Source organism: Neodiprion fabricii, chromosome 3 (genome assembly GCF_021155785.1).
Source record: "Neodiprion fabricii isolate iyNeoFabr1 chromosome 3, iyNeoFabr1.1, whole genome shotgun sequence".
Taxonomy (NCBI): Eukaryota; Metazoa; Arthropoda; class Insecta; order Hymenoptera; family Diprionidae; genus Neodiprion; species Neodiprion fabricii.
Window position 1 is genome coordinate 23,158,365 of NC_060241.1, and position 27,956 is coordinate 23,186,320.

The window sequence follows — 27,956 nt, forward strand, 5'->3', positions numbered from 1 at the left end:
TAATTGTTTTTTACACGTAAGTTAAAAATTTGAAACTCATTCTTCGGAGTACGAAACAAGCAAAATAAACAGCTAAGATTGAGTCCGTTACGGTTTTTCATACTTTATGGGTACTCGAGATGAAACTGCGCGCGTTCTTTCATGCAGCGACGAAGACTGTTCTGTGAAAATAAGGTAAGGTCATTGCTTCGAGCCACTTAAAGCGAGGAATAAATACATAAAAATTCATAGCTACTTTTCCTGGCACGAATATCTCATAAAACGGTATTACGCAACATGACTTCACTCCGCGATGCACTTGGAATGGCGGCAATTTCCTTTTGCGCGAATATACTACTGCAGGTACAGGAGAAACAAGTGTAAGAAGTCAAGACGAGAAATGATATAGGAATATGCAATGGTAAACTGTCGTGAATCATATGTTGTGATGACTTGCGATTTATCTCTAAAAAATTTTATTTTGCCAACCTTATTCAAGTGATATAAAATTCAAGGTGTTCAGAGCGAAGGGGGTTATTAACTTGTGGATTGGCTGACGATCGATTGCAATGATTTCAATGATTTCAATTGATTTGAAGCAATTTCAAAGGATTTCATGCGATATCATGTGTTTGCAAGTGAATTCGAAGTGATTAAAAGTGATTTCAACTGATTTCAAGTGATTTTAAGTCATTTCACACGGTTTTGAAGTGAGTGCTTCCCAAAGTGGTTTGCAATTTCGACAAGTGAATACCCCTTCGGTCCAGGGTATGTACAGTTGTACGCACATTGTACGCATTCAAACTGCGAGGGGTGGCTTTGAATACAATTTGCAAACATGAGATTTTGGCTCCCATCATGCGGCATGTTTATGTACTATACCATATATAAATGTTCAGTGCTGACACATCTCGATATGTATATGGGGCATTCCACGTCAAACCAACGGGTCATCGGCCCGACCCCCTAGGATTTTAATGACCAATGGATTTTTGGTTCGTTTGGGTCAGAAACGTTACCTCTATTTTTTGAAATTTTTCCACTATTTTGTAAAGTGCAATGACCCGAAATATCCTTTGCGAGAAAATGGATATTTTCAAAACCAATCACTTTTTTTTTTCCGGTAAAATCAGGGACTCGAAACCACATATTTTCGTTATGATTCGAAAACGGGATAAGAATGCTGACTATTTTTAATTTTTGTTTTCAAAGGAAAATTTTCTTTTGGGAATTTATTTTTAAGAATGGTTTCTTGCGGTAAAAGGACATTTCGGGTCACCACTCTTTTACGAAATAGCGGAAGAATTTTTAAAAATTACAGGTCTTATTTTTGACCCAAACGAACCAAAAAATTCATTGTTCATCAAAATCCGAGAGGGTCAGGCAGATGAAACGTTGGTTTGACGTGGAATGCCCCATATATATACCTCTATAGTAAATATGAATTCAATTTTTTTTTCTCAAAAATTCGAAGCAGGCCTGCTTTTCGTTGCATTTAATAATACACCCGGCATATCGATGTCGTGCTTATCATGTTAGGGCGCCGCTTGTAACAGCTAATGCAAAACTTTCATCCCTTGACGCGTGAAAGTATATTGTTACAGACAACTGTTGCCCGATATAAAGGGTGTATTAAATGTTTTTCCACGACATTCAGAATTAATTTGAATTATACACCCACTCTTCGGGATGTGTGAGTGTTGCCATAATAACAAGAACAACAACGATAATAATAACAATAGTATTTGCCGGTCGATATATATGTATAATACGTTCTGCACGTAAAAGAAATACGCGATGTGGATATTCGTGGCCAATCCTCAGAGCGACGATTCGAATTTTGATGAGACGATCGTACCAACGATATCATATTGTACAGTAAATGTAATATATTCAGGAGGTTATACATCGGTACGTAAGCAAAGAAATGCTAGACTCACAGCTACGAGTTGCGTGAATTTTCACAAGACTTCATTACATAAGTTATGTACAAGAGTTTCATTTCAAGTAATTAATAAGCTGAAACCCGAAAAGTTTGGATTTTTCTAAAATAATGTTATAGAATGGCTTATATTATATGTAAATGTCCGAAGGATTGATCGTACCTTAAAACCTTTCGAATTTACTGGAATCGAGCAATATGCAAAGTGTTTTCAATATTTTTGAATCACTCGAAGCTTTGATATGAATTTATGTGAGGTTATTTGCAGTTACATGGTTGTTTCAAGTACAAGACTCGTACAGTCGCCTCAAGACTTTTGAAGAGTCTTAAAGCTTTTCAAAGTCATTAAAGTTAGGGCGCCTTAATTTCAAATAATTAATAAGTTGATGATCATTGTCATGTTACTGACTAAACAATTTTCATTCATCCTGCAAACATTAATTTTAGTGCTTCATTCAAGTAAATCCCTTTGTTTTTTCAAGTCATATTTAGGCATACAAGGATTAATTCACCAACTTTCGGTCAGGATTTTTTCTAGCTTTTGATCTACCTGCAACTCGAACATGTTTTCATTTCAAAGAATTGGAATATTCAAATATTCAAGCCTTATGCCGTTCACAAGAAATACGTTGATCACTTTTATCGCGTTATCGAATCTCACTTTCGTCTTCAAATTTCCTACACTCCCTGTAATCGGTACAATTATTTTACCCGCCATGTCGGTTGTTAAAAAAAAAAGCCTTGCCGAATTTTTTCAGCATCCTTGGCTGCTTGCTTACGATTGTAATAGTTTTTACACATTTCCGCATTTTTTTTACCCATCTTGAAAACTGGAGTAGAAATTGAATAAATAATTTATAAATAATAATACATACGGATAGTTAACCTCGATTATATTGGAGCACTTGAAAAAGTATATAAGCACAATTTTTTTCACTAATATTTACGAATAGTAAATAATATTAATGAAAATATTCAATTTAAATCACTACCGAATATAATTTATCAGCACATATATATAATTCGCACTTGTATGAAACTAAAACACGTGTTGTGAATGTAGAAACTAGAAACATGTGGATAAATATTATAAATACGAAAACAGTGATCAGAGGCGACGAGCGTGCCAACATGCGCGACTAACAGAGGTTCTATTTCTATTTTGTTGGTAGCTATGAGCGGTTTATCGGGCAGCTTCAACCTGTTACTTTTGTGTTACAGTGATGCGCGCGCATCTTAAAATTTCACTCTTAACGCGCCTAAAGAAATATAACTTCAAAAATCCGATCTCCGTAGAGACAGATATAGAATGAATCGCGAGACGGATCCTGAATAAATGCGTAAAAAACGTGTTTTTCGAAGGAGCCTAACGCACACGTGTTGCAAATCTAACCGAGACCAGCTAGCCCAGTAATCACCGTGAACGCGGGCACAGACGCAGGCAGACTGATTCACATGTGTCTTTACACACGTATAGACATGTACCGGACAACACCGATGCGTTTTGATTACACCTGCGATCAACGAACGGCCGTTACCCCCTCCGTCAATTTGCGTGTTTGCGACGAAGACGAAGAGGAGGACGAGAAGGACGAAGAACATCGTTCGACAAGAGGTAGCTGCCGTTCACCGTCGGGATGAACGGACGTAGGGACGATGCAATATGTAGTTAGCGTAATAGTAGAGGGAAGAGGAGGATATGCCGGGGTTCAGGGACTCTCGGGATTCTTATTATTCGAGATGTGGTCCTCGTTCCAGGGCGCGAGCTGCCCGGCTACCATGCCAGCCACTGGAGGCTGATCAAATTATACGCTTATCGGTAAACCGTCTGGTCGTATCTTCACCTGTAATAATTCGTCATTTCTTACCGATGTATGTACGTTGTACGTACCTACTCGTGATCGCTTCACCTTCGCCGATCAGCTCAACCTGAACGATACGCAAGCTCGTCGAAGCCTTTCCAAAAACACCTTGTATCATGTATCGTTTCATATGTGAGTTCATACTCGTTCCTCTCGTTCAAAATTCGTAACTTTTTTACCCTGTCGCTTTTTTGTACAGTACAGTGTACGATCTCGTTTTCGGTGTTTACGATTTTCTCGAGATATACCGCATGTTGTACAATTGTCAAGTATAGGAAATCGGGGCGAAATTTTCTGATAAATCGATCGCCGTTATTTATTTTGTAAAATTACTCTCACGTTGCGAAAGAAACGCAAATATTGAGAAAAGAAATGATATCTGAAACAGGTTCGAAACAGGTTGAAAATCGTCCAAAAAATATTTCTTTAACTCAAATAAAGGTACTTTCAGTAAATATTTTCATTTTAAAGTGAACGGGTTAAGAAAGTATCGATAATTCCCTGTACCTGACTTTGTTATCTGTGCAATATCGTCGATTATACTTATTTGACTCGCGCCAAGTTGGTATCGATGCGTTAAAATTTACAATCAAGTTACACTGACGCAAGAACAAAAACGAAAATATGATTTCTAAAGTTGGACTCAATAAAGTTATCAAGTTGACGTTAACAAATCGATATTTCCTTGGCGTAGACAAAAAACTAATTAAAAACTGCGAATGTGCAATAAAACAATTCATGGTACTCGTAAAATTGATGACTTTACAGAGAGATCACTTTACCTTCTCACTTTAATATCTTGCAGTTTTTTTTTTTCACTTATGAATTACCCACAGCTCACTAGAGATTAATTTTTGATAACATTAATATACATTTTTCAATAATGCGTCATAAGTTTATCAGTTTTTATTATTATATTATAAAGAGTTATTTATAACTTATAATGTTTTTGTATTCGATAATATTCTTGCTTTCCTGTATTAGTTTAGAAACTAAGGCGATAAATTTATATCAAATGATTCGCAGAGAATTACTTTGCGATAAATTCAGCAATAATTTACTCATCAAAATTTCATGAAAGACTACTACAATTTATGTATTAAAAATAATTTTATAACGTATTGTTACTTTGAAATTGTCAATATCAATCAATAATCTAGACTTTCTCGCAACAAATTTCAGGTTTAAAACTTGCTACTCTGTGATTAACTAAACCTTTCTTCAATTAAAATTCAAGTTTATTCACTTTAGTTAAAACTTTTCAAACTTCGGTTTGAATAATTTTATTTTTGCCCAACACCTTTCGTCACCCTCTTGCGAATTATATCATTTGTAAGCACAGAAATACAACCGACAAAGTTTTCATTTCATGTCGATATATTTAATCGAACATAACGCGATGTAAAAACTTTACACGTTCGATGAGAAGCCTAAACCCATTTTATTCGAACTCTTTTGTAAGCGTAACGACTCTAGAGTATTTCTGTTCAAGTTCAAAATATCCGCGCATTCAAACGACCTTCTTTGTCATAACTTTTATACTGCGATTATTTCGAACGTCTTTCAACATTTCTCGCGGTTAGCTCAAATCTGTAAATAGTCAGCTAGCGAGCAAGGAGAAATCCTATCCGGGAACACGCTCTGATTGAAATGGAAAGCACCTAACTTTGATATGATACTTTCGGGCGTAAGTTGCAGTAATCGACTATAAATCCGTTGATGGTTTCAGCATTAATCGCCGATTATACAATCCAATTAAATCTTAATTAAAGGTTGAATTTGTGAATCATTATAATAACCGTTGTTCGTTTCAATTATTTGTACGCGTTACATTCTTGATTGTCGATCTTATACGGCTTCATTAATTGTGACTTTCACGCTCGTAAATTGCCCATCGTTGATGACCGGATTGGAGATAAAAATTTAAAATAGAACAGGTACTGGATAAAGAAAATGTTGCTTGATCCAAAAATGCCTGTTTTTTTTTCCAATTACTTTTAGGAAAGATAAACAAAGTACGTGGATGTCTTCTGAAGTATAGAAAAGAAAATCGACAGCTTTCCAGCCGATTACGCAAATAACAACGTTCACGCACAAATGTTCATCATTTGTTCTTCAACTGCGAATTGCATTTTTTTGCCTTCATTTTAACTGATAGAGAAGCTCCTCTTGATTCGAGCGATTGCGTAATTCGTGTATTATTTTGAATTTGAATCGTATCCAAGAGTAACTGCAGCGAACTAGTCACTTCTTCAAAATTAGGACACTCTATGCACAATCATTGTCAGTAGAGGTACAGCATCACGCTCTAGTATATCTACACGATACCCGTACAAATAAAACACAGTTTTTTCTGTTTTCTTCGCGATAAAAAAAACAAGAAACGAAGCCATCCGGCTATCGTTACAAGGTTCGTAAAAACGGTGGATTATAAAATAGTCTTTTTGCGAATATTAAGAAATATTTTTTTAAACAGAAAAAAATGAATTTGCAATACTAACGACACTCGTGGATAACGTTTGAGGTATGTACGAGAAATATACGAAAGTCGTACATAATCACGCTGCGACGGGTTGGGTATCGAGAAACCAGCGGTAATTCATTGGAATAACCTTACAGCACCGCATGCAGGCATTCCTCGGTTCTTCTTGTAGAGCACGTGCGGTAACTGCCCTAACAGTCTCGCTCTACACGTATACATATACGAAGAACAGGAAGTCTTTCCAGTCTGAATCACGTAAATTGCGAAAAAGATTGAAAATCACCGCTAGAATTGATATGGCGCGTTGTTTCAGAGCCTGCGCGAGGAATTTAAGTGGCTGAAATTGCGAGAGTTCCCTACGATTTATTTATTTCCGCTGGAAAAAGAAAAATTCATGCAGCAATTCTCTAGCGGAACTCATAGGCAATGACTCTAGGAGAATACATATCGGGGTTTGGCAACAGGTAAAAGCAAATAATTCGACTGAAAATGCGACATTTTTTTTCTCGCAATTACCGTCATAGGAAAAAAGTGTTGTACTCCTACCTGTGCGTACGTATGTTTTATTTTTTCTTCGCAGAACCAGCAAGTTCACCCTTTCTTTGTGATCTTTTTATGCCTGCATGTTCTGGGATTTCATTTGTACCGATTCCACAATTTAGAAATAGTAAAATAAATAAATAAATAATACACTAATACTTTTTGAAGATCGTAGTACTTATACCTCACACCCGACGAGTTTAAAAGAAAATTGATCGCTGCTTGTCTAAGAGTTCACGTGTGGATTATTTAGAATATCAAAAGAACCGCTAAATCATGCTCATGCGAATGTAATGAAAATTGTAAATCTTTTATAATCATCGATGGAAAACAAAAAAAAAAAAAAACTATTGTACAATGTCATGAAGCATGTAGTACGTCATACCGGGAATCGCGCCAATGGAAAAAAGCTGAGATTTTCCGACGCAGCGCGCGACTGTAAATCAAAATATGAAAGCCAAAGAAACAGCAATCTCGAGACTAAGAATAAATAAATTAAACACAAATCTGATCTTCATATCGGCGATTAAACTCCCGGTGCTTAAATTGCTTCATAATGTTTAAATTATCAATCATGAAACTCTATTTTCTCAAGCTCGCAAAGAAATAAGTAAGAATTGTGGTTTAAAAACAAATCATACAGAGAAAAAAAGAATGTTTAAATTATTTGTAGTCAATTTACCGGAATTAAGCTGGCTGCTGAACGTTGGATCGGAATTACTGGTATCCGCTTCGTACAGGGTTTTTCGACAGTTCCGCCAACCTGGAAAAACAAATTTGGATTGAACTCAGATCATTCGCTGTGCACAAGTCAGGACTAGCCAATTACAGAGTGATTTTATAGTCGCTGAAACTGTACTGAAATAATACCAAAATTCGTAAAGATGTCTAACCGTTTTTCGAAAAACATAAATTGTAGAGAAAAAAAAAAAACATTTCAAACAAATTTTAACGATCATTTGAAAGATAATATATTATTATTATAGATGTGAGAAACCGAATGATGTAACAAAAAAATGGGCGTATATAAAACCGAATCCAAAGGCGATGCTCGCTGCGGTCTAACCTCGGTGTTATACCTATGCTGAAGAGAGATATTTTTAAATTGCCTAGAAATTCCAAACGGTCCAGTTTGGAAGTGAAGTTAACGCTGACTGGAGTAGCGCGTGAGTAGAGCTGGATAATCTGTGAAAGATAAATTTTCGTGCGTTTTTGTCCCTATTAATCGTGATCGCAAAGAGTTTACACAGTTGCTACGAACCTCGGATTAATGGTACGAACACCTTTTACACTTTACGCAAGTGCACCGTGTCTGACCTATTTTCGAGGGTGACTGTACGCAGTTAATTAATAGATAGGCACTCGAGGCGAGGTGTGATTGTAATTAGTGAGTCGAATGATCCGAATTTATTACCAGGTAGAGACACATAACGGTGAAGACGGAAATGAAACGAAATCGAGAATCTGCAGAACAGAAAAAAACTTCGAAGATTCGTTGATACGTTGACCTACGTACGTTGAGTTTACGACATAATTCTCGTTACCAGACAAGCTGTTACACCGAATTTGGAGCGTGAAAAACGAGAGCCGGAAATTAAAAGTCAAATCCTGAAATAACGACCGAACAAAGGGGTGTTATACGCAGGTATAATACAGCCGGTATCGATTGGTTTATAGGTCAGATATTTATAATCAAACGCCGTGTAGATGAGAGTTCAACATGAGACAAGGGAGTGGCAAAAGGGTGTGGCGGTGCGTCATTTCTTTCAGGGATTTAAATCAAGGACAATGTGCAAGTTTTGTCGGATAAATGAGGGTGGGTAAAATTGTGTAACAGCGAGTACATGTAGTAACTTTTCTGAGGGTTTGAACGATTTTCCCCAACGATAATCACAATTCTGTGATTAGGAGAGGTCCGATGGGATTCCCTTTGATTAATAGAGTGAAAAATTGTTCTCTGGTTAAATCCAGTTCTATTTTCAGCCACGGTATTCGTTATAATTATAGCGTGGCATTGGACGGTACATGTATATGCTATATCCGAAGACGTCAAGAGAAAATATCGTCTATTCTCGTCAAATGAAAAATCGTGACTGGCCTCTATCGATTATAAAAATTATTGGATTTTCTCATCCAAATAACCTAATATTATTTAATGATATTTGTGAATCTCATCGTTTTTAATTTCTCTGATGCATTATGGGTTTCAAGAAAAATTCAATTCCAACTTCCAAGTCATTCGATCGATGTGATCAACGATCTAACCGTTTAAGGGCCTTCAGAACCAAATTAGTTCATGCCATACACGGATTTTCCATCTCAATTTTTTAGTTAATTTTTTTGTTACGATTCCGATGGATTATTTTAATAAAATAAATTATATTTTCTATAATTTGTGCAGATCATTACAATTGTCGCGTATTTTAATTCAATTTTTGTAACTTATACAGAGTGAAACTATCGGCAGGTGTTGGAAGAATTTGTTGTTGTCCTACTTTTCCGGCGATTTCAGTATGGCCAAGAATTTTTCTTTCCCCATATTACCTATATGGGAAAACATGATGTCACGTGACGCAAGTACGTTAATCGTTCTGTGATTCCTAGATGCGATATTTACGTCACGTTTGTACAGAGGCGTTTTAAACTTCAGATTGGATTTTCCCGTTTGAATGAAACGGAACTGCTGCCTTGTATAACGAAGAGCCAAGATAACCAACCAATAGCATAGCAACTGGGAAGAGTTCCCAAACATCTGATATTCGTATAAGAAATCAGACCGACAATTAAATGATTACAGTCAACTTATTTCAATATTATGACGTACAGATATAAACGGTATGTAAAATAAATGTTAAAATATCGTGTTAATTCCAACGAATTTCACATTTGCACAAATTACTTCCAACGGTGCAGCAGGCATAAAGAAATTTGAATAACAAACTTTGTAGGATTTGAATTTATTTTATTGCGAGGGTTATACACGTATACGTATACAATCGGCAAAATCATTACAATCTTTATTTACCCACGCGAACATTATATATTGATGTTTAAACGATATATTCAATTTTTTTCCTAACTGTTTTGCCATATCGAACAGAGAAAAGTCAATTTCTCCTGCAAGCACCCGCTGTACGAGCCCGTGGATTACGTCATATCTAAATGCGGTTCATTGATCCACAACAAATGGACCATAAACCCATTTCGGTCTGGCTTCAAGTACGCCAGTAAACTTTTGGAGTCAAGTAATCGTCGGGACTGAGACGATGATCTCGAGTTATAATCGTGTGGAGCGGTGTGGAGACCCATTTAGGTAATACGCGGCTTATCTAGCCCACGCGACGGCAAATTAAGTTAAAGAGATAAACAGAAAAAAAAAGAGAAAAGAAAAATAAACCTGGAGAAGCGAAAAACCGACTATACGCGTAAAGGCCAACGCAGTTGAACATGCTAAGGTCACCTTCGCAAGGTGATCAGGATCATTTCGGTGCCGAGAACAGTCCCTTTTCAACACCGGGAATACGAGCGGTGAGGAAATCGTTTTTGTATATCGCGAACATGTTTTACACGTTTTCCCACGCGTGATTTCGGCACAAAAAATTCACGTTTCTATGACGGTATTGCGAGTCTGCGAAAGCGCATGCTCGGAGTGTAGAAAATACCACTTTCAAGTCCCAGGATAAGAATGTGATCTTTTCTGTACTCCGCGCATGCGCCGTCGCCGGAGAATCTGACATTACGCGACTCTAACCGTAATTTCGTGCTTGGTGAAAAAACGCGTAAAATATTCTTCTTGTTATACAAAAAATCGTGTCCAACAAGAAGGCAACGTTCTTTTCGCCTCGCGTATTTACAATATTCGGCTTCGGCTCACCCGCGACTCATGTTGCAAACTTACGCTCGGTCCGAAAAGACCAAGTTTGCCTCCTTTTTCCACAAAACATACTATTCGGGAATCGATACACCGAAGCTATCACGGTTGGGTTACAGTATTATTCGGCGTATAGCGGCGTCCCACTAGCGATGCCACGCTACGACGATGAGTGGAGTGAGCTAGCGAGTGAGTCTCTCGCAAGTTTTCCCACGTCGCCGACGCCGCAGTCTCGTCGTTGACAGTCGCGAGTACGGATGAACCATCTCGGTTCCTCGTCAGCACGTGAATCACAACGTCGTAAGCGCTAATTTCTTCTTATTTCTCCTCCTCCTCCCCCCCAGCCCCGTATCTTCGTCGTTCACGTGAATCTCGATTTATTTTTTGGCCGAAGAGAGGATCAGGGTGGAGTGGGGTGGTGATGCGGGGGTGGGGCGCCAAAGTTTATCAGAGCCGACGCAACGAGCGATTCTATAAATAGTTGGCCTGGCATCGCGCAGTATAAGTCGACCTTGTCCTTTCGCTTATATAAAACCTTCGGCCGCGAATTGCAGCTTCATTTGATCCCGGTCTGTCAGTAGGCGCGTATAGACTCCCTCGCACTAATCCGAACGACAAATAAGAGACGAGGAATTAGGTGAGCAGTTACAAAAACGGATTCACCACGCGCTTTTTCATCCGTCAACAGTGAGTTTAACACGGTTCGGATTATCCCTGCGGTATTGAAAAAGGAAAAAAGTACGCGGACCGTTTTTAATTTTCAACTCACGACAAATTCGTTATACACAGTTTTTAAAATACAATGACTGAGGTTTCGCACTCGTAATCACTCTTGTTGCTGTTGTTATTGTTACTGTTATTATGTGACAGGTGAGCACTACTTCGGAACTGTGGACCTTGGCCAAAATACATTTGTTATACAAGATGGCCTGTTATTCATCAACGACAAAAAAAAACACCTTCCCTTGGATTTAATCGGCGAGTTTAACGAAACTCTCTCGGATCTGCAGGGCGGGGTGTCGGATGTGCGCCGTTCCTTATTCTTAACGAATTTTCCGACATCGATCACCTGTGGGCGGCACGCCGTTGAACGTACGTGATTGTCACGTCGCTTCCTGTATAATTATGCGTACTTTTTGTTGCTTTTCAACCCAGCAAACAAAAGACATTAACAATGCAGCTGAATTATTACACGCACGAAATAAGAACCGACTCTGCCGATACACGGTGTAGTGTCTGCTTCTCTTTTCGTCTCTTTCTCCCACGCTTTCGCTCTTTCTATACCATCAAAAATGCTGATGCCGTAACGCTGAACAAGAATTTTTTTTTCTAGAAACTTCCCGTCGACTCACGTTTCGCCAGACGACTAATTTTTTTACCAATTGTGTGAACCGATTGAAAAGAAAGGCTAGCTTTATTAACGGTATCGGTAATTTTTACTTAATCGTGGTCTAATATATCCCATTCGTACATAGATTTTTAGACGTTAAACTCAAATTCATTTGGAGAATCAGCCTAGGACAACTAGAAATCCATGTTTACGGTGATCTGGAAACTGTAGAATTGAGCGTGATTTACTCTCTTGCACTTTAGAGTTAATGAAAAACGTAATGTGACAGAAGATTTATGCAAGCAAGTTCATATTGAAAATAAAAAAAAAACTGATAATAAATAATCATTGCATTTTTTAAAGTAAACAATGTGTCCAACAGAGTTGTAAATCAACTAAAAACCGATAAATCATAAACAAGTTTTTATCATTATCAATGTATTTTCTTCCCTGCTTGTGAGCACACTGCAAAGTAAGCATGATTTCTATGACTGGATTGTTCTCAATAATAAAATGATGATCGTTAGGAAGGTTAAAAATCGTTCGCTGCCTAACTTGGTATCGGTGTGACGGCACCATAAAAGGTAGAGCTCTGGTGTTCTTAACGTTAATTGCATTGGCACGTATATGTACATGGAGAACTGCTGAGCCGACCTCTTGCACAATTAGTCATAGCCTCTTGATTTAATTTAGAATTCATATTGAATTCGTGCTCAATTGAAGCTCCCTTTCGTCTACTTCAACTGCATGATTTCGAAATCCACCCCACGTTAAATTAGCTGCGATTAACTATACAAGACGGTAAATTGTTTTCCAATTGCTTTATAATCCCCATTGTAACAAAAACTAATAACACGTACAAAAAAATGTAATATTTAATTTTAATGTGAGAACGAATTTTTAAGACAAATCATCTTTCAAAGATTGCAAAAACATAGTATAGCAGAATTTCGTGCCGCGAAACTGACGGCATAATTGTATAAGGAAAACCGTAACACTGATTAACGCTGGTCGCGTAAACAAGGTCAAATCTATGCAGTCACAGACGGACTCAAAAATAGCATGTGCAGTGATGACTGACTGTTTCTGATCTGTTTACATACGACCGTTATTAACACTTGTAATTAATGCGTCCTCGCAATCACGAACTTTAGCTTTTATACTTACCAGACTGAAATTTTTCTCATTGCAGACGATCAAGGTCCACGCATCCAGAAAGATTGAGCTTCCGCGTGAAGAATAATGAGAAGAACATGAATTCCTTGCAATGCATCGCAGTGTGGAACCAGCGGGAAATCGATTAGCATAAGTGACGATTTAAAGGCGTGTATACGATAACCCAGCGACGTTTTAAACTACCCAGCGTGACGCGTGGGTGGATCAATTGAATTGTAAAACGTACCCGTGGGTGATATAACCTTGACGAATTTATGGAGACGATGAAAAAGTGGTGTAGTTGAAAAAGCCGTCCAACAGTTTCAAGGAATAACAAGTCGAAGCACAAGTGTTGGCAGATAAGCAAACAACGTATGCTTGATTGACTTTCCGCGTATATCTCGTCTCTTCGCGTAAGGTAAATCCCACTATCGCATGGATCTGGACTACCACATTGTTGGGGAATTCTAAAGCTGTTGACGTGATTGAATCTGACCGTTTGAGATGACGTCGAAGATGACGAAGAGTCACGTTTTCACCTCATTTGTCCTCGCGTTCTTGGCGACGGTCTCCTCAGCCAACGCTGACGGCGGTAAATGCGAAATGCTACTGCCCCAGGATGGCAGATCTATCGTGTATTCGTGCGTCGAGGCGACCCTTGATCACCTCCAGAGTATTCCGAGTGAGGCCGAGTGGATACAATTCTCAGTTTCGAAATTACCAAACATTCCGAAAGGGGCGTTTTCCAGGTTCAACCTGCGCAGATTATCCTTCTACAACTGCGACGTGAGGCACATCGATCCAGAGGCCTTCGAAGGCCTCGTCAACCTCAGATGGCTGACCTTCTATGGATTGACCGTAAATGTTATCAGAGCGTCCTGGTTCAAAGGCTTGACGAGCCTCACCCACCTTTCGATGGAGAACAACCAAATCATGTACATCGAGCCAACCGTATTCCTGCGCATTCCCAATCTCGAATATTTGAACATTGAGAACAACGAGTTGAGCTGTTTACCGTACCACGCCCTGACGCCGTTGAGGAAACTCAGAAACATGCGAACCCGTAAGAACCCATGGCTTTGTCATTGCTACATGGAGCTCGTAGTTTGGATGGCGAATCGTCAGATAAACATGGGAGCAAAAGATGCGCTGTCGAAATTCAAATATGAGTGCATGGAAGATTTTGGCCCCAGATCAAGCATCTCGGAATTACACACGTACAAATGGACCGCATTGAGCAGCGAGGAGTACCAAAAAATGTACAAAAATGCATCGTCATCGCAAACGGAGTATGTTTCATTGAGCTCAACGGAGTTATCCAGGATCCCAGATAACACGGAATCGATAAATTTTGAAAGAACTAAGATAAGAATGATAGAAGACTTCGCCTTCTTCCGATTTGGGAACAGCTTGAGAAGCCTTAACTTCAGCAGCTGCAGCATAAATCAAATTGAGCCGGAAGCTTTTGTCGGGTTGTCAAAATTGGAGCAACTCGTTCTCTTCAATAACAGCATTAATGAGGTCAAGTCTGAATGGTTCAAAGATCTTTACGGATTGAAGGAACTCGTGTTGGATGGTAATTCAATAACACATATACCGCAAAGTCTGTTTCAATCACTTGGAAATATAGAAACTTTGAGTCTCAATGGCAACAAAATACAGTGCCTTTCCACCGATTCATTTTCGTTTCTAAAGAAACTCAAAAGAGTGAACATTGAGGACAATCCGTGGGTCTGTGACTGCCAGAAAGAGTTTAGAGCTTGGTTGGATAAGAAACAAATCGGGTACAAAATGTCTACTGGAAAATGTACGAATGAAAAGATCGAAAAAAATCTGCATCGATCTGAAACGGAATATGAGAGCGGTGTAAATAAGTCTGGAAGCGTGGTAACAGAAATTAAAAATCAAGAGGCCGAAACGACCCACGGCTCTGTGATTCAGTCCAACGAAGGCTTCCCTACACACTTTGGAAACTATCACGAAGAACAGAACGAAGAGATCGCAAAAAACGAAGCTCAACACGAACAAAATAAAAAAATCACCAGTTATGAACACTACCTCAATATAACAGAACGGCAACAGCAACAATCAGAATATAAAATGCAACAGCAGCATTCACAGAAAACCATGCAACAGCAACAATCAGAATATAAAATGCAACAGCAGCATTCACAGCAAACCATGCAACAGCAGCAGCAGCAGGAGCTAATACAACCGCAATCACAACAAACGGTACAAATGCAAGAACATCGCGAACAAAATTGGAAAACACACAATTGGGAATATAAACCACGTCCTCAGACTGGCTGCACTGCATTAGGGACAAATCTGGATGGTGTTACAGAGGTATCGCGAAAAGACTTTGGACCTCCGGGAGATTGTCGAATAGTAAAATCGCGATGGTCTTTTGTTAGAAGATCGTACTTGTGTTCAGATGCAACACTATCGAATTTGAGTAGGATTCCTGAGCAGGCTGAATCAATAACAGTTCAGAACTCTGTGATACCCCACTTGCTCGATAATACATTTGCCCGCTTCGGAGGTAACCTCCGAGTTCTCGAGCTAATAAATTGCAGCATCCAGCACATAACACCTCGAGCTTTTGCGGGGCTGGTGAACTTGCAAGAACTTAATCTCAACCTTAATTACATCACGGAGGTACGAACTTCCTGGTTTGAGGCCATGCCTTCTTTAAGACGGCTCAGTTTGTCGTGCAATCATATCCAACGAGTCGAAAACGGTGTGTTTTTCTTATTGAAAAAACTCGAATATCTTGAGATAAGAAATAACCGACTGAATTCAATCGGAACCGAATCAGTCTCGTCCATGTCGAGCATGCGCGTAATGGCCATCGATAATAATCCGTGGTCCTGCCTCAACCTACATAAGCTGGTCGAATGGATGGATAGTCGTGACATATATTACGACAAGAATCGTTTGAAGCTAGGTTCACACTGGGATTGTATAGGAAGCAGTACTGTATACTCACGTGACGGGAGCAACGTTACAACAGGTGGAATCCCAGGAAGTACTTCCACGACTTCTCCAACACTTCCATCACTTCCACCACCACCGCCCCATCCGCTACGATCCTATCGATGCACCTTCGACCTAAATAGTCAGTACGGTATCAACAGCCGTGAATGCGTTGGTGGTGATCTGCATATTCTGGAGGAAATCCCGAGTAACGCTGAGAGAATCAAGATCACAAATGCCATGATTCCACAATTACCAGCTGACGCCTTTGCTCGATTCACAAACTTAAGGGAGTTGCTGTTCTACAACTGTAGCATTGAAGATATCGATCAGTTCGCGTTCCGTGGATTGCGTAAATTGCAGCTGCTAACTTTAGTTGATAACAGAATACCGATTGTCAGATCGGCATGGTTCTCTGAACTCAACGCATTGACTAAACTTCAACTGGCGAGAAACTCCGTGACGGAAATTGAGGCCGACACTTTCAGCCATCTGAAAAATCTGCAGGAACTTTCCCTGAAGGACAACAAGATCGATTGCATCTACACAGAATCGTTGAGTCCTTTGAAAAATCTTAAGGTAGCGTCGTTTGAAGAGAATCCGTGGAAATGGGGATGTCTGAAGGGATTGGAAGACTTCGTTCAAAGACGTAACGTCAGTGCTACAAAGTTCGATACTTATCACGGTAGAGTTATAAATTGCGGCATATGTTACACAAAAGAAGGCACGGCATCGCCTATCACGAATTCGAAAGGAACTACGAACACTTCGATCTCGGCGGTCAATGTGATATGCGTCTCCATAGCTATGCTTATTTTCACCAAGTTCTAACGTCAGTCGACCAAAATAAACCACCTTTTGCCGTGAGACTAATATTACACTTGCAAGCTATGCGTCAAGGATCGAAATTTACAAATTTAATGCTCTTCATCGTATAGTTTTGCACGCATACGTGATATATTTGATCTGATATGCGTAAAAATATCAACGTACGTGTTGTGAACGTAAGATACCTACGTCTGAAATTCCAGATGAAATAGCCTGGTAATGAAAGTGTTAGTTTTAGCTGCTTTGATACCGCAAAAATTTATAAGTGCTTCCTAGTTTTATACTGATTGAGGTTGTATACATTTTTTGAATCTATACTTCACATGGTATACCTACATATGTTTCGAGTAAGCAGCACTTGTCATTTTTAATATTGACAAATATGTCAATTGCGATGAACATGTTGTGACCAACGAATCTATCAGATGAATCGATAGCACGAGCAAGTCAAGCGCGATGTCAATATCGGATCAAATTTTTTTCAAATGCACTTGACGGATAGACAAGAATTATTAATTTCGTACTCCCATACAGTTTATTGGCAAACGGCCCATGTTATTTTTAGAAATTTCAACTCGATGAGTAAAACAGTGCCATAATAATTCGTTCATATTCCAATACTTGATAACGTTATATTAACCAATATTTAAATTTTATGTATTTAATTAGATGTATTTCATCCGATGCAACCGTAAATAATGATGCAACGTAATTTTATTAAGCTATTTACACACGATGCGTACAAATAAAAGACGTGACCACCTTGAACGATAAGTGCCTTAAAATAGCTAAACAGATTTTTCAATTTTTCATGACGCAAATCAAACATAAATCTACGTTATATACATACCTGTGTATATAACACGTGTATGAATAACGAGTATGTATAATATACTTAAACGCTGGCTGTGTTCACACATTGACTTAATGATCCCGTACAAATAACTTTTTTCGTCAAAGTACGAAGCCAAAACATGAATCAAAATACTTATTTATTGCCGATAATGATTAATTGTAGAATTAAAATAAGTATAGTAACACGTTAGAAGGAATAGCTCCTGTTTTAAAATTAGTAATACGTGTAACAAAGATGTATCTAATCCCAATGAAAAATTTTACTTGTCATCTATGTACGAAGCAATTTGGGGGGTAAGACTATTAAAATTCGATTTTGCCCTTCTTAAGGACAGGTCTAATATATATATTGCTTCGAAAATGTTGTCTAAGAATATATTCATGTATAATATATATTTTTTCTAATTTATATAATTTTGCAAGTTATGTATTTTTAATAATAATTTTTCCCCGATTGTTAATATATTTTTGCTGCGCAGTGGAAGCACATAATATATCACTTTGATAAATATTTGCTCTTTAGAGCTTGAACTCGAAATATAATGATTGATGAATACTTATGCGTACAATTATTTCTTTAGTAATATAACATCTCGTAGAATGGAAAAATAAATACTTTTATTACTTTTTACTTTCAATACTATAATCACTTTTATATAATTAGGTATCTGCATACTCATCAAACTGTTTTCAGGACCGCCTCGATTCGAAACTACAATATTACTGGAATACTTTTTTCCAGGTACATAAAGAACTCTGCTCGGGTTTCGACCTCACAGTTCATAAAATAGTGATGTCGACAATACCGAGATCTCCGTAAAGTTCAAGTTTTCAATTTCACGCCGCATATTTCAGTTCATATTCCTGGCCTTGAACTTGTCGTATAAAAGCATCTCAACTCAACTATACGCGATGCGAATCCCTCCGTAATTTCCACATCGAATGACCCCGTTCCATTTCTCGCTTTGCTTTATTTTGTGTCGTCATCATAGGGGATCCGATTCATCATGCTCTAAATCTTTTTTAGAACTTATATATAACATTACGTTGCAGCGCGATGTGTGAGTATGTTTTCCAAACCATTAAAACCATACTATACTATGAGTTAGCCTGATAGGCATCTCTATCCGACCAACGTTGAGGAACGTTTGGACTCTACAGTGAGAAAATCGATATTTCACCTTGTGGTGAAGTTTACGAATTTTTTGTCTGCTCTTCACTCGACTTTACACTTTATATGTTATGACTTCACGAATAAACCTAGTGCGAAGCTTCATGTGAGCTTTTTTCAATCTTTATGCAGGAAAAAAAATAATTTGAATCCGAACCAAGTTTTATCAACCATCAAAAATAAAAAGCCATTCAATCCAGCATTGGTTCCAGTTCAAGTTTCTTTCACTTACGTGAATGGAATAATTATGAGAAATATCGAAAATTACATTTAGAGTAGGTATGAAAATATGCAACAGGTACACAGAGGAAATGAGATTCGTGTACATCAATTTTCCAATAAACAACGTGATTCTTTTCACCACATTGTCCGAATGTTGTTGTAAATTACTTTGCACTCGGTTCATTTTGAAATATTCCGTAAAATTATTCGCTAATTCTCATATTAATACTGCTTCAAATCGCTGCAAAGTTAAATATAGAGTTTCAAAGATATGATACGATACGAAAAGAATCGAGTTAAAAGCTAATAAACAGACGATGGAAATGTGGTAAATAAAAAAAAAGCTCACTAGACTAAGAGTTCGTCTTTGTAGCAACTTCACAAGGTTTATTTGCGGCACAAAAACACATTAATTGAAAAATTGGCAATAATCTTCTCTCCGTTTAAATTAGCACGTCGTTGTCGAGTGTCTCTCTCTTTCTCTCTCTATCTTTCCCCAAATTACTCACCTCCTCTCCGCAATACTGACTCGGCTAAGGGTGTCACGAATAGACCGATTATCTGTAGCGTTCGATAAAAATCCGCGCAGGATTACACCTGGGGCCCAACAAGCATAGGTAAGTTTTACCCTCATTGTCAAAGCTAGGATCATCGCGGATGCCAAACCATTGTAATACTGGTTCGTGATCGTCGGGTTATCCGGCTTGGAGATCGCGTGAAAAAACTAGGTTACAGTATATTAATTACTACCGAACACAATAATATATACGAGGTCATTTACTCATTGCTAAACACCAACGCTCTATCAATGTAGGAATGGATAGAGATTCGCGGTAGTTTAGCTTGTAAACGCGTCCCAGGATTGGCCGGCGCAGTTATCACATATGATATTGTTAATCAAATCACCAATGTATATTGAGACAAAAAAATAAAAAAGTTATCAAAGGTCTGGAAACAAACAGTTTTTTCCCACGTCTCCAACATTTAGTTCGTACAACAGTGGGACGTTCCATACAGCTGTTCTACATATGGAAAGAACATTAAGTATAATCCGCCTATGTGTAGGCAACATCTATGGCCGACATTTGTCCTGAAAGAACCGACAAATTAATGTCAATTGCAGAAAGTAGCGTCAGTTGCCTGCACACAGGCGCCCCGACGTCGCACACTGTCCGCGAAAAGATTCAACAGACGTGCGACACTCCGATTTGAACCCAAGTTGTTCGTGCGTTGACGTTATTGTCGCAGCTTTGAAACGCGGGTAAATTTTAATGAAGCTTCTGTCTTATTACGTATAATTAGATTTCACTGATCACCTTCGCCGCGGCTTCTTCATCGTACCTTGACTCGTGATCCTTGTGTATGCAAGAATCCAATCGTGACCTTAAAGTGTTATTCGTGCAACGGGAAGCGCGCAATTCGAAAATTGATAATTATCTTCTTCCCGTTTAACGTCACTTCACTCACTTGGTTATAGTCTCTATCAGTCTGACCGAGCTCTTCAGTTTCACCGTTGACAGTGCATGATACGCAACAGCTTGCAATTTCTAACTGTTTAGATCGAGCATCGCTAACATCCCGGTGGAAAAGTTACATGATTCCTCGGTGGAATCGTTTACTGTGTTCATAATCAACGCAGCAAGTGATTTCAGTGGCAGCGGTCCAGCAAATGCGCTTGATGCACGCAATTTGAAGTCGGCACTTGCAGTGGGATTTTTTCCAATAATCTGCTCAAAGCCCTGACGTTTATGTGTCGAAAGAAACAATAAATATATCTCCTTTGTCGTCAGTAAGTTTAAACTGAAAACTTCAATCTACGAGCAACTAAATTCTTTGGTTCTGAATCGAAGGTAAATACCTATTCTTACGAATGATCGATTAGTGAATAATTTTGTTCAGCAAGAATAGATAGCGTAAAGAGTTACCTGGGTTTCTTATCCATTCTTCTTGTGACATTCTGAGTTTTAAACTTATGCGCCACCTTATTACGAAACAGTTTGAACAAATCAGTTAATTCCTATCAACGATAAATGAACCTAAGGAATATTTTGGTAATGGTTATTTTCTCCTTAAATTTAAAAAGCGGTTGATTATTAGATGTTCGATGTATTAGCGGTCCAGCGCAAGCATAGAGTATTTTCAAAAACAGACTACCGATACGAAATAACTTACTCATTTGTGAAAAGATAATTAGTTTTTGAACCCTGGTGTTTTCAGAATTCAACATCGCGTAATATAAATCTACGATTTTGATTTCATTGAAGTTATGTGCATAATTACAGGTAACTCTTTGCTCTATTTATTCGATTCGTTCACGTCGTTGCTTGTTTTACTCGACTTTTAAGCTTGCGACAAAGATTCACCAGTTGACTGTATTTATAACGATTGAAAACGATAATATCTTGGTCAATTTGTGAAATACCAATGTAACTATACCTACTAATGAAATTTCTTATGGTTTTAGAACTCAAATACATCAGCATCGTACTATGACTGGATTTGATTCGTGCTGAACGCAGTTACCGAAATTAATCGGATCCAGTAGGCATCGACCATGAAGACAATCGTTTCTACAATAACTTGGCTGCTTTTGGTCATCGCTTCTTGTACCGCGGTCAACAGTAGGTGCAAAATCGTAACGACTGACGACAACAGAAACAGCGTATACTCTTGCGTCCAGGCTACTTTCGACGATGTACTTGACATTCCTGACGATGTAGAATGGATACAATTTTCCATCTCAAAGTTTCCTCAACTTCCGGATAAAGCGTTCTCCAGGTTAGCCCTTCGCGGGTTATCTTTCTACAACTGCGACATCGGACATATTCACCCCAATGCGTTCGAGGGTCTTCGAAGCCTGGAACAATTGACCTTTTACAGGTCGAATATTCGCATTCTCAAAGCTTCGTGGTTTGAAACATTGCACAACCTGACCCACCTTTTCTTGAACCGCAATGACATAGTGTACATTGAGCCAAACGTATTCACGTTAACCCCCAAACTCCGGTATTTGAACATCGAGGATAACAACGTGAACTGCATATCGAAGGAAGTTCTCGATTCTTTAGGAAGCCTGGAACATGTCCGACTGGGCAAAAATCCTTGGCTATGCAGTTGTTACGCGGAGCTCTTGGAGTGGGTGAACGACAGAGGCATCAATTACGGATTGAGAAACTCAATGGGAGAGAGATTGGCGTGTATGATCGAAGATGTAGATTCAATTAGAGATTACTCACTACCGTTCTACAAGACATTTAGAAACATTTCCGTTTCACAGAATGGATACATCGAAATGAACATAGCGAAGTCTGTTCGTTGCGTTGGAAAGAACCTTGCAGCTCTGCACGAGATGCCAGATAACGCGATAGCAATCAGCTTTACAGACTCGCAAATCTACAAATTACCACGATACGCCTTCTTCAGATTCGGAAACTCTTTGAGGAGTTTGTTTCTCAGGAATTGCAGCATTAGCGAAGTGGACCCAGAAGCATTCGTGGGTTTATCGAGATTGAAGGTGCTGTACATATTCAACAATAGTATCACCACGGTGAAGAGCGAGTGGTTCAAGGATCTCCATAACCTTGAGTACCTCATTTTGGCTAGAAATGCAATCAAGCATATCGAGCCAAACGCGTTTGTGCTCCTCAGTAAATTGAAATATCTGACCCTAATCAACAACAAGATACAGTGCATGTCCCCGTACGCTTTCGAACCACTGAAGCACCTCACGGAGGTCGTTTTATTGTACAATCCTTGGATGTGTAGCTGTCAGGAAGGACTTCGGAAGAGGTTACACGAGAAACGAGTTAGTTATACCGTATCGCGTGGGCCATGCATAGGCGGATACGTACAGGACAGCGATGACCTGTATGATCAGACGTTCGAAAGACGAGAGGTAAAAGTCAAAGGCCAGAAAACTGGACTGTCCAAAAGTTCGGAAGTAACTCTGAAAGTTAACGGTAGAAATTGGATAAACAAACAAAGACCAGAAGTTATGGAGGTAGAGGAGGTTGTTCACAATCGAAACATCGAAATTTCCAACTATGAATACTACCGTCTCCGAGCAGAAGAACAGCTAGACAATGCATTGGCGTTCGAACGAACAGAACTCAAATGGCCAACGTCCCCGATTGAAATGACTACGGAGGTCGATGAAGGAGAAAATTGGCATGTAACAGTAATTCCATCAGAAAATTCGTACAGTTTTCGCTGGGGCACAATATGGGCCGTCTCATTAATTCCTGCGGATGCAGAGGTCATTAAATTTTATGCAAGTGATGTACAAACCGTATTCACTGGCATTTTTGCTCGTTTCGGTGAGAACTTGAGAGTACTTAAATTTGAAAGATGTCCTGTACAGGACATTGAGCCACAAGCCTTTGTCGGGCTCGTAAACCTGGAAACACTTGTCCTGACCTACAGTAAAATCCATGTGGTTAAATCTGCTTGGTTTGAAAATATTCCGAATTTGCGAAAATTAAATTTATCACGCAGCCCGATTACTAAAATCAATGGAGGTATCTTTGAAATACTGAGAAATCTGGAAGAGATTGACATTTCACACAACAAATTGAACTGCGTTAACATGAACGGACTCTCTCACCTTACAAAGTTAAATAAAATTCATATTCACGGTAATCCTTGGTCGTGTCTGTGTCTGAGAACTCTGAAGGAATGGCTAGACGAGCAGCAGATCCAGTACGATAACGATTTCTCTGTCGAAGGAATACTTTGGAATTGCACCAAAGAATACTCAAGCTTAAAAACGGCCAGCGATCATGATACCAACTCCATCGACAGCATGAGACCTTACGCTGAGGAAGAAATGGAGGAAACAAAGAGAATCGAGAATGTTCGAAGTTTTGAGAAGACCCGAGAAGAAACTTCGAGCTTGATGGGAAATTTTAAAATGACGCAAATTGATGATAACAACGTAGACCTGACCGTCACAGGCCAAAGAATTGACGAAAATGTTTCAACACCTAGTACCGTAGAATCAGACACCGAAGTCCCTGAGGACCAATGCTCGCTCATTCAAATGTGGCGGCTCCCCTTAGAGGTTTGGGTGTGCAAGGGTGGCGATATTCAGATCTTGGAACAAATACCAAGCGGCGCAGAGAGAATTCAGATCACCACCTCCGATATATCCGTTATTCCAGCCAACGCCTTTGTGCGCTTTTCAAATTTAGTAGACTTGATTTTTTACAACATCAATGTTAGCGACGTGCACCCGTTGGCTTTTGCTGGCCTGAATAAACTGGAGAGGTTGATTTTCCGGGAAACAAACATAACGACGGTAAGATCGTCCTGGTTGCACAACCTCCCCAATCTTACACGGCTTGGACTAGCATGGAATTTGATCTCGGAAATCGAACCTGACGTATTTGATTACCTGCCCAACCTCGAGACACTCGCCATCCAGGGGAACAACCTTAGGTGCATTTACACCAGCTCTCTTTCGTCTTTAAATGATCTGAGAGTTGTCACAATGCAAGCTAATCCCTGGAAATGGAGATGTCGTGAAGAATTAACGAATTTTCTTTACGCCCGTAACATCACCTACGAAATTTCTGGAACTACCGACGGACAACGCGTTATTCCTAACTAATTTCTTAGCGTCCAATAACTTTGCGTCGGAATAGTACCATCCTCACCATGTTCGGACGCGAAGAAGGGCATGTAAATCGTCTTAGTGCCTCGCCTGATAGTCTTTAGGAGAAGAATGGAATTAATATTCAAAAGCTGCATTGCTCGCAATTAGCCAGATTGTCACCTCAATGAAATCCTTAACTCCGCCGAAATATTGTATGTATTAGTAATGTGGCTGCGGTATTTATAAATATAAGAGTTTTGTGTTATTATCACTCATTGACTATAGTTTCAATTTGCAATATCCAGCTAGTGCCATCCGTCAATTTCGCAGTCTCTCGACTTGAGCAATACTGATGTTATACCTGCTTACAACCGCGAGAAAAGTTTACACATTTACGTCTATTTTTTCTGATACTTATAATTCAGGTCAAAAGCTGTGTGTTGGGGCGGTGGAAAAAGTACGATTTTTAAAACGTCGATCCGACGTCTGTGCGGCGAGAAAACTCAGAAACCCCATAATAAAATAATAATATTTTACAGTCATCCAATTTTATAATATAAATTATACAAATTTTCTTGCAAATATAAAATTATTATGAATGATATTTCAGTTGGATAAGGATGCTCAGATTGAATCAAGAATATCGCGAGGAAGACTTCGTTTCAATTTGAAATTTGAAGGATGATCTGCGCATTGAATGGAAGCTCGCCATTTATCGGTACTGAATAGCTTACGAGAGAATCTGATAACGTGACATAAATATCGATTATTATTCAATCGGTAATGTTACATTGATAAAAATAATAGGTTCGTCGTAAGCTGCAATCATTGAACGGGCGGGATATAAGGTATGATCCAAAAGCAATGTGTTATAAATGCTCGAAGAGCATTAAGCACTTGGCCGCAGGTATTTGAATTTTAAATCTCCACTGCACCAACAAACGTGCTACAATTATTGCACATCGTAAAATACATCAAGTATGGAGGAGCACACGTACAATTAAACGTGAAATATAAGGATAATTTTTAGAATAATTTGCTCAATTAAACCGTCATTGAGCCGACATTTCTTACGCTTGCTCATGAGAAACGTATCGGTACACGATATACTGTAGCTTATTTTGCGCAGGTAATCTGAATCGCAAGTGATGCCTGCTCCGCTAATCGCAATAAACTGCATGACATCCTTACCCTCAGGCATTTGCGCTCTCACATAATAGTACAGATATATCGCAGAATTTTCATTACGTTTTTAGCAATCCGTTAATATTCGCTCAGCGAGTTGAAAGAATTATAATTGGGATGTATGTACATATGACGGGGTTGCAATACAATCGTAAACCATTCGTCTATCAATCCTATTGACACGGTATTAATTATCTATATTCCACTGGACAAATCAGTAATGTTCTGAGTGAGCGGTATATAGGTATATTAACATATATGGTGGAATATTTCGCTGTGCTTATCTCATCAGATTATCCAAGTCTCGCGCAACATGCATATCGCAGGGTCTAGAATCTAGATATAGCTGTGCATACATGCAAAGGATGAGTCAAAATTATATCATATTGTCTGAATAAGTATTAACGAACTAAACAATTCCCAGGATTCGAGAACACCGATTACAGGTAATCAGCGAAATCAGCACGCTTACTCGTGACATCGGACATTTACGGGTATTCCAACTTGCCAATTTAGCATTGAAGAAAAAAAATAACCTGGCCCATGAGGGGATCGAACCCGCGACCTTCGCGTTATTAGCACGACGCTCTAACCAACTGAGCTAATGGGCCGTGGTGACGTTGGAAACCGTGTCTAGTCATGAACCTTTCATTTATTCTTGATAAGATTATATTCCACGTAAAGGCAGGATATTAACTAAACGTACTAACATTTGTATGAAGTAGAACATGAGTATTCACCATCCATATTTCGCTCCGGTAACGAGCTTTGAATGTTTTTATTCTGACTATTAATATCCTCTATCACACGTCGAGCAAAGTTCGTATTACGACCAGCTATAATAACCTGTAATTTCTTGGCAGGCTCAGACAAAACAAGGTATACAAGTGGATATAGGATAGCAGTTATTAAATATCACGATTGATGATCATCGCCGCAGAAAAGAAGAAAACGAAATAAAAACTTATGAGCACAGGTTTCTCGTCAAGCTGAACCAGTCTCAACGTGTTCTCATCGCATTGAACTTTTCTCTGTCACCAGTGAAAAGGAACAGTACCTTTAATAAGATAGTTGATTGTAACAGATCAACAAGCTCATTAATCGAGTATAAGAAAAAGGTTTTCAGGAATTGCGGTGTGCCACAGACGGCGATATTCGGAAATCGAGTCGTCAACGGTGACATTAGGGGATTCAAGCTCATTTTCAGCGAGCAGCACGAGGTTTGATTGTCTCGTCGTTTTCATCGCTCATCGGGTTATAGATCCGCGGACGGACGGAACATCGAGTCTTTCCTTGCTTAATTGCGTTGACTTTTTTCTACAGACGTTAGATGCTAGCGTGGATAATATCCAGTCATAAAATTAGGAAAGAGAACAAAAGGGATCTAGAAGCATGGGGTACAGTCCCAGCGTACCATTTTCAGCCCTGCCGCTCACATCTTATCAACCACGCCATGCGCTTTGAGATATTTTCAATCACTTTCAGACTTAAATCCCTTCAGCAATTGACTATCCACTGTCACCATAAGTCCATTCACATCAAAGTAGGAACGCGTTCGAATCACTGGGGGAAATATACGAGAACACCGGTGAACGGACATGAGGATGCTATGTTAAGCGTGTTGACATGGCCACATCAATTGCATTTAGATATGCTTCTCATTAATGGGTAATTAATATCAATTCAGATGAACGATTCCAAAGGCGGATTGTGCACTTATGTCATAGCAAAGTATTGACCAAAGTCGCTAGGGTACATTTTCCTTTGATTGAGAAACGATTGTCGGAAACGACGCTTTTTTGCGTGAGACATTTCGTAGAATCTATACACAGGCATACCCCTGGTCCAGATTCGGTTTGGTGCATTCTCATTTCGTGGGGTTCAGAATGTACATCGCAGCATCCTTCAGACACAAAAAAAAAAGTTCATTATACGGTGCTCCACTCCACGAGCAGACGGATCCCA

At 39.0% G+C, this 27,956-nt stretch overlaps 3 protein-coding genes and 1 non-coding gene across 11 annotated transcripts in view; 2 read left to right on the forward strand and 2 right to left on the reverse strand.

The window, feature by feature from the left end:
- The window catches only part of LOC124178436, a 134,091-nt gene that overhangs the window by 98,176 nt on the left and 7,959 nt on the right, over nt 1-27,956 (reverse strand). For all 4 annotated transcript variants that reach the window (XM_046561759.1, XM_046561758.1, XM_046561757.1 and 1 more), the window contains exon 3: nt 7,488-7,568. In XM_046561759.1, coding sequence (XP_046417715.1) covers nt 7,488-7,568 — 81 coding nt within the window. The remainder of the gene's footprint in view (nt 1-7,487; nt 7,569-27,956) is intronic.
- On the forward strand, nt 10,898-18,451 carry LOC124178438 (slit homolog 2 protein-like). 4 transcript variants are annotated; one of them, XM_046561771.1, is made up of 3 exons: nt 10,898-10,976; nt 11,547-11,768; nt 13,199-18,451. In XM_046561771.1, the coding sequence occupies exon 3, from the start codon at nt 13,666-13,668 to the stop codon at nt 16,966-16,968; it is 3,303 nt and encodes a 1,100-aa protein (XP_046417727.1). In that variant the 5' UTR covers nt 10,898-10,976; nt 11,547-11,768; nt 13,199-13,665; the 3' UTR covers nt 16,969-18,451. The 4 variants fall into 4 exon arrangements, with proteins under 4 accessions (XP_046417727.1, XP_046417723.1, XP_046417724.1 ...); XM_046561767.1 differs by lacking the exon at nt 10,898-10,976 and adding an exon at nt 11,113-11,414; XM_046561768.1 differs by lacking the exon at nt 10,898-10,976 and adding an exon at nt 11,113-11,363.
- LOC124178439 (slit homolog 3 protein-like) lies at nt 20,716-25,348 on the forward strand. Of its 2 annotated transcripts, none has more exons than XM_046561772.1 (2): nt 20,716-21,063; nt 21,678-25,348. In XM_046561772.1, the coding sequence occupies exon 2, from the start codon at nt 21,768-21,770 to the stop codon at nt 24,819-24,821; it is 3,054 nt and encodes a 1,017-aa protein (XP_046417728.1). In that variant the 5' UTR covers nt 20,716-21,063; nt 21,678-21,767; the 3' UTR covers nt 24,822-25,348. The 2 variants fall into 2 exon arrangements, with proteins under 2 accessions (XP_046417728.1, XP_046417729.1); XM_046561773.1 differs by having other exon boundaries at nt 20,716-21,002.
- Trnai-aau lies at nt 26,529-26,602 on the reverse strand. Its single transcript has one exon. It is a non-coding gene; the product is annotated as a tRNA-Ile (tRNA).

Excerpts from the sequence above, each read along its gene's own strand:
- LOC124178439 (XM_046561772.1), top strand. The coding sequence starts at position 21,768 with ATGAAGACAATCGTTTCTACAATAACTTGGCTGCTTTTGGTCATCGCT.
- LOC124178438 (XM_046561771.1), top strand. The coding sequence starts at position 13,666 with ATGACGTCGAAGATGACGAAGAGTCACGTTTTCACCTCATTTGTCCTC.